Consider the following 6,649-nt stretch of genomic DNA (forward strand, 5'->3'; position numbering starts at 1 on the left):
AGACGGCGCGCGGAGTACTGGCGGGGCATAGCCCGGGTCACCGCTGTGGACGTAGGGGACACTATACCCGGGCATCTTTGAGACGGTGGTGGCGGCGAACAGAAGGAAAGAAAGAGTAAGACGCGCCTGGTCAACGTGTCTTTGATTTTCCCACGATCGCGATTATTATTAATTATTATTTAAGACTTCTCGCGTCGCGCGTCCACCTTCAACCACAACTTTCACCATCCCCCTTCTACCTACACGCATACCCCCTTCCTTGTACGCCAAAACTCGTTCTACGCTACGCTATGGCTTATGTCTTCAAACGAGGTATGTACCCGCCGCCGTTGCCATCAACATCGTTGACACCCTTGCCTCCCGGCCTCTCCTTCGCGCAGATGGGTTAGTGGCCTTTTTACGCGTCATTAGGTGCATCACTGGGCAGGACTAACCGTGTTAACCTCTACAGTCGCAAGGAACGCGTCCAATTTGACAAAGTACGCGTCGTCTCACTTTTCGCATCGACCTCAGCTGATGGTACGGCCTAAACAGATCACTGCGCGTATCGAGAAGCTCTGCTACGGTCTCGACACTGAATACGTTGATCCAGTGGCGTGCGTAGATCTACGAGCAACCTTTTGGCTTTCACTAAGGTCATTGCAGGATTGCGCAGAAGGTCATTGCGGGTGTCTATCATGGTGTCACAACAGTGGAACTCGATGTGAGTATTAGTTACGCAAGTCTCCCGCGTTTCGCTCCAACTTTTCCTCCTAGAACCTTGCAGCAGAGACCGCTGCATATATGACCACCAAGCACCCGGACTACGCTATCCTAGCAGCCCGTATCGCGGTCTCAAATCTGCACAAGGAGACGAAGAAGAGCTTCTCGGCCGTCATCAAGGATCTCTACGAATATGGTTCGTACATTTGCGAAGTGAGAGATCCCTGTCGACTAACTCGGAACTGCTCAGTGAACCCCAAGAATGGCCGACCAGCCAGTATGATCGCGAAGGACGTGTACGAAATCGTCACGGCCAATGCTGAGCGCTTGGATTCAGCAGTTATCTATAGCCGAGACTTCAGCTACAACTTGTTCGTAACCTCATGAAACCCAGGGGGATGTACTGACATTGTCGTGCTTTAGCTTCGGGTTCAAGACCCTTGAGCGGTCGTACCTTTTGAAGATCAATGGTCGGCCCGCGGAGCGGCCACAGCACCTGCTCATGCGTGTTGCTGTGGGTATCCATGGTGCAGATATCGATCGTGCAATCGAGACCTACAACCTCATGTCCGAACGGTTCTTCACCCACGCTTCGCCAACGCTCTTCAATGCCGGCACACCTAACCCTCAGCTCAGTTCGTGCTTCTTGGTATGCATGAAGGACGACTCGATTGAGGGCATCTACGATACCCTGAAGAGCTGTGCCATGATCAGTAAGACCGCTGGTGGGATTGGTCTTAATATCCACAACATTCGTGCTACTGGGTGCGTTCTCTTCCGGTTATACTGTAGATGTCTCCTAAGTGCCTATGTCCTACAGATCGTACATTGCGGGCACTAACGGTTACTCGAACGGTATTGTTCCGATGCTTCGTGCATACGATGCCACCGCTCGCTACGTGGATCAAGGAGGCAACAAGCGTCCTGGTGCCTTTGCTATTTATCTTGAGCCGTGGCATGCTGATATCTTCGAGTTTATCGACCTCCGTAAGAATCACGGCAAAGAAGAGGTTCGCGCTCGTGACCTCTTCTATGCCCTCTGGATCCCCGACCTTTTGTACGTCGAAGCTTTCCCTCATCGCAACAGTGCTTGTATTGACCTCAATTGTATAGCATGAAACGTGTCGAGGCCAACGGCAAGTGGACTCTGTTTTGCCCGAACGAGGCCCCTGGTCTGCACGAGGTCTGGGGTGCTGAGTTTGAAGAGCTGTACGAACGTTACGAACGTGAGGGCCGTGGCCGCAAGACCATCGAGGCGCAGAAGTTGTGGTACGCCGTTTTGGAGGCGCAGATCGAGACCGGTGGCCCGTTCATGCTCTACAAGGACTCGGCCAATGCCAAGTCTAACCAGCAGAACCTCGGCACCATCAAGTCCTCGAACCTCTGCACAGAAATCATCGAGTACTCTGCGCCCGATGAGACTGCCGTTTGCAACCTCGCATCCATCGCACTGCCGTCTTACATCGAGAACGGTCAGTACAACTTCCAGAAGTTGCACGACATCACCAAGGTCGTCGTCTACAACCTCAACCGCATCATCGACGTCAACTACTATCCGACCCCCGAGGCACGCCGCAGCAACATGCGTCACCGCCCAATCGGTGTCGGTGTGAACGGTCTCGCGGATGCCTTCATGGCGCTCCGCATGCCTTTCGATTCACCTGAGGCACGCCAGCTCAACAAACAGATCTTCGAGACGATCTACCACGCAGCTGTCGAGGCGAGCAGCGATATTGCTGAGCGCGATGGTCCATACGAAACGTACGAAGGTTCGCCGGCAAGCATGGGTCAGCTACAGTATGATTTGTGGGGTGTTACTCCTTCCGACCTCTGGGACTGGGCTAGCGTGAAGGTGAAGGTGGCCCGCACTGGTCTTCGCAACTCCCTTCTTCTGGCTCCCATGCCCACCGCTTCTACCAGTCAAATTCTAGGCTTCAACGAATGCTTCGAGCCCTACACCAGGTACGCAACCCGGCTCCTGCAAGTCGAGAGATGAGCTGACATTGCCAACAGCAATATCTACACTCGACGCGTCCTCGCCGGCGAGTTCCAGATTGTGTGCCCTTGGCTACTTCGCGAACTGGTCGACCTCAAGCTCTGGGACGACACAATGAAAAACATGATCATTGCCAACAACGGCTCGATTCAAAGTATCATCGGCATTCCCGACGACATCAAGGCGATCTATAAGACTGTCTGGGAGATCTCGCAGAAGAAGGTCCTCGACCTCGCCGCGGACCGCGGTGCGTTCATCTGCCAAAGCCAGAGTCTGAACGTGCACTTGCAAAGCCCGACGGTCGGCCAATTGACGAGCATGCACTTCTACGGCTGGAAGAAGGGTCTCAAGACGGGCATGTACTACCTCCGTACGCGCCCTGCGGCGCAGGCGATCCAATTCACCGTCGACCAGAGCATCCTTAAGGAGGCTCAGCAGCTTCGCGAGCTCAAGGCGGCTGGTGCCAAGCCTGCGAAGGCTGACGTTTTTGCGGTGTCCGCGCTGTCGTCGCCGTCCACGCTGTCGTCTCCCGCTCCGTCGACGCCCGCGGAAGATTCCACGCCTGCACCGCAGCTGAACATCGAGAAGCCTGTCGCAGCGAACGTTGCGCCCGCCGCGTACGTCCCGTACGAGGACATGTCGCTCGATGAGCGCACGCGCAAGGCCGCTGCGGAGGACCCCGAGTTCGCAGCTGCGCTCGTGCGGCAGAAGGAGCGCGAGTACGAGCAGGCGAAGCTGATGTGTTCGCTTGAGAACAAGGAGGCGTGCCTGATGTGCTCTGCCTAAGCTCTCCCTGTTTCCGCTCCGTCCGTCGCTCATCTGTTCCTCGCTGTGGTGTTTTCGCTAGTTTGCATGTCGTGTTCTCTCGTCCTCCCGGTTGTGTCTCGTACGCGCGCGTTGTAGCATCTCCCTCATGTACTCTGATTTTGTGTAGGACCAAGTACTATCGAGTCGTGTAATAGCAGTATAAGCAATGATAGATGTTTATCTCCACACGATTCAGTGCGAAGAGTCTGTCAGTAGATCTGACTCGCAAGGCGAGACGCTCCTTGATAACTGTTTAACCAAAGACTTACGCTGGGATTCCGTCCGCTCTCGGAGGGGATTCGTCGTGCCATCAGCCTCCGCGCGATGTGACACCAGCAATTAATCTCGTGGGGTGGGCTTGCCAGTGGACAGCTCGATTGAGCCTGGCGCAGTCGTGATCTAGTATATGAGGTGGACAGGCGGTCTGGGGCCGTCGGTGGGAGCATGACTTCAATATCTGCTTTGTGAGACCGCAGTTTACGCGTATCACAAAGTGGGGGTTGACAGCAGCGTCCGCATGACGCGCAAGCGGTGGGACGATGGGCAGACATAACCAGCCCTGTGGCACAACTGTCCGCAGGGATATCTGACACCACATGGCTGTATCAATGATCCTCGCTTTGCTGGTTTGCTAGTCTGGCCAATCTGCAAACGGGAACTAAGCTGCATGTGCTAAAGCATCGATTCTCACGTGCATGATGTTGATGTGGGCTTAATGACTTGAGTTCAGACCGCGGTCTGAAAGAAATTCGACCCTTTCGACAACTGTCAGCCTAGCCCTTCGAAGCCGACTGTACGAGTTCAGATTCAAGCTCACGCCGAGCAACGCGTGTGCCTCCTCAGCCCAATGTGGATGCTGTGGATATTATGCCAAGTCTGTCGACGCGTCCTCGCGCCTGTCCGCGTGACGCGATGTACACACCGGCGGCGCTTTGGTATCGGCAATGTTCCCGCGAAGACTCTCATGATTCCTTTTCCCACAAGCTGTGGAAGACATTAGCAGACAATGTTACTCCCTGCGTGTGTGTCCCCATTGCAAGCCGATGCATTGCCGGCCAACCCAGGTCGACCTCTGCCGTATCAAGCTTGTTACTCAGCTGACGTCCTTCTCTTCTCTCCAGCTATGCCCCGACTGAAGAAAGTTCCCAGCCTCTGGCCATTGTATAAAACCCTGGGCTCTTCAACATGCCTAGTGACACCAACCCCTCCCAGTCTCTCTCATACCTCAGCAAGGGCCTCCAGAAACTACACACATAATGCCTCGCCTCAACGAGCCCCCTCCTCCGCCTCCCACCAAACTCGGCATCCACAGACCTCTCGCTTCTCGCGCAGGTGTCCATGTAGCTCCCATCCAGCTCGGTGCCATGAGCATCGGCGACAAGTGGCAGGCATTCGGCATGGGGAGCATGAACAAAGAGTCCAGCTTTAAACTGATGGACGCGTATTACGACGCCGGCGGCAACTTCATTGATACATCGAACAACTAGTGGGTTGCACGATATCCTGTGTGCATATGCGGCAATGACCAACCTCTCCACAGCCAAGATGAATCCTCAGAAGAGTTTATTGGCGAGTGGTTGGAGCAGCGCGGCATCCGCGACCAGATCGTGCTCGCCACCAAGTACACGACCGACTTCCGCCGCGGCAAAGGCGGCCAGCACAGTACCTTCGTCGGCAACAGTGTCAAGTCCATGCATGTTTCCGTCACTGCATCCCTCAAGAAGCTCCGCACCGACTACATCGACATCTTCTACGTCCATTGGTGGGACTATGCCACGTCCGTGGAGGAGGTCATGGATGGCCTACACACGCTCATCCAACAGGGCAAGGTCCTGTACCTTGGTGTCTCCGACACACCTGCATGGGTCGTCGCGCAAGCGAACACATACGCGCGGTGCATGGGTAAGACACCGTTCACGATCTACCAGGGCAAGTGGAGCATCATGGACCGCGACCTCGAGCGGGACATCCTGCCGATGTGCGTTTCACAAGGTACGTCTCGCCTGCCACGGCCCCGCTTTCAACAGACGTTAACGACTCGCCCGCCTGTCCCCAGGCATGGCCATCGCGCCGTGGAGCGTCCTCGGCGCCGGGAAAATCCGCACGGACGCCGAGGAGCAGCGTCGCCTCGAGTCCGGCGAGCAGGGCCGCCAGCTGTTTGACGACTGGAAGCGCACGCCGGAGCAGCGCCGGGTCTGCCTCGAGCTCGAGGAGGTCGCGAAGGAGGTCGGGGCGAAGAACATCACGTCGGTCGCGATCGCGTGGATCATGCAGAAGGCGCCGTACGTCTTCCCCGTCATCGGTGGACGCAAGGTCGAGCAGCTGCACGACAACCTCGAGGCGCTGTCGCTCTGCCTGAGCGACGAGCAAATCGCGCGTCTGGACAACGTCGTGCCTTTCAACAAGGGGTTCCCGTACGCCGACTTCGTGAGTACACCCTGCTGACTCGTCCGCAGGCCGAGTTGTGTTTAACCTACATTGTGCACAGGGAGATGGGACAGGCTTCAACTTCTTGCACGTGATTGCTGGACACTTCCAGCGGTGGCCAAGGGCCGGTCCTATCAGGCCCGAGCCTTCGAAATAGCAGACGCGAATTTTGCATGTCTCGACACCACCTGGAGCTTACGTATTTTAAAACTTATAAGCGTGACATACCCCCCCCTGTTTGCCACGCTAATTCGCGCAATTTGCGTAAGAGCCACTAGCACGCTGATATCTTTCTAAAATATACCAAGTATGCATTTGGAAGACCCCTCCTACGCCTGTAAGCCCCCCCGAGCGATATGCCCCGGGCGCTATCCTCCATCACGGTGATGGCTCCGTTATCTGAGCGTCATCCATCGGCCCCGCCACCAACACCGCCATCCCCTGATGGCACACACGGCGCCATCGCTCCCGCCTGCGTGCTCGCTGTGGGCGACGACGACGACGCTTCCCCCATGTATATACATCATTTTTATACCGTTTTTTCCCTGATTTTAAATGCAGTATATAGTACATGTTACTACTCTTAAAATACAAGCTACTCATTGCTAATAAGCCTAGTAATTGAAGCTCTCGGGCATGTAGGGCGCGCGAGGCTCGGGACTTGGCTCCGGTCTGTTCCCGCCGCGCGCGGTCGGGTGAACGCGGGCAAGGTCCAGA

The 6,649-nt window shown here is 55.8% G+C and overlaps 2 protein-coding genes across 2 annotated transcripts in view; both read left to right on the forward strand.

Moving 5' to 3' along the window:
• PHACADRAFT_261748 (uncharacterized protein) overlaps positions 1 to 3,681 on the forward strand; it is a 4,136-nt gene extending 455 nt beyond the window's left edge. The window contains exons 3-7 of the mRNA XM_007399294.1: positions 953 to 1,073; positions 1,126 to 1,467; positions 1,523 to 1,759; positions 1,816 to 2,664; positions 2,716 to 3,681. Of these exons, the coding sequence (XP_007399356.1) occupies positions 953 to 1,073; positions 1,126 to 1,467; positions 1,523 to 1,759; positions 1,816 to 2,664; positions 2,716 to 3,484 (2,318 nt within the window). The 3' untranslated portion in view covers positions 3,485 to 3,681. The remainder of the gene's footprint in view (positions 1 to 952; positions 1,074 to 1,125; positions 1,468 to 1,522; positions 1,760 to 1,815; positions 2,665 to 2,715) is intronic.
• A 1,014-nt stretch (positions 3,682 to 4,695) lies between these two features.
• Positions 4,696 to 6,649, forward strand: part of PHACADRAFT_261751 (uncharacterized protein) — a 4,993-nt gene continuing 3,039 nt past the window's right edge. The window contains exons 1-4 of the mRNA XM_007399295.1: positions 4,696 to 4,991; positions 5,046 to 5,497; positions 5,562 to 5,932; positions 5,994 to 6,113. Coding sequence (XP_007399357.1) covers positions 4,762 to 4,991; positions 5,046 to 5,497; positions 5,562 to 5,932; positions 5,994 to 6,089 — 1,149 coding nt within the window. The 5' untranslated portion in view covers positions 4,696 to 4,761 and the 3' untranslated portion in view covers positions 6,090 to 6,113. The remainder of the gene's footprint in view (positions 4,992 to 5,045; positions 5,498 to 5,561; positions 5,933 to 5,993; positions 6,114 to 6,649) is intronic.

Source organism: Phanerochaete carnosa (genome assembly GCF_000300595.1).
Source record: "Phanerochaete carnosa HHB-10118-sp unplaced genomic scaffold PHACAscaffold_9, whole genome shotgun sequence".
In the NCBI taxonomy this organism is placed as follows: domain Eukaryota; kingdom Fungi; phylum Basidiomycota; class Agaricomycetes; order Polyporales; family Phanerochaetaceae; genus Phanerochaete; species Phanerochaete carnosa.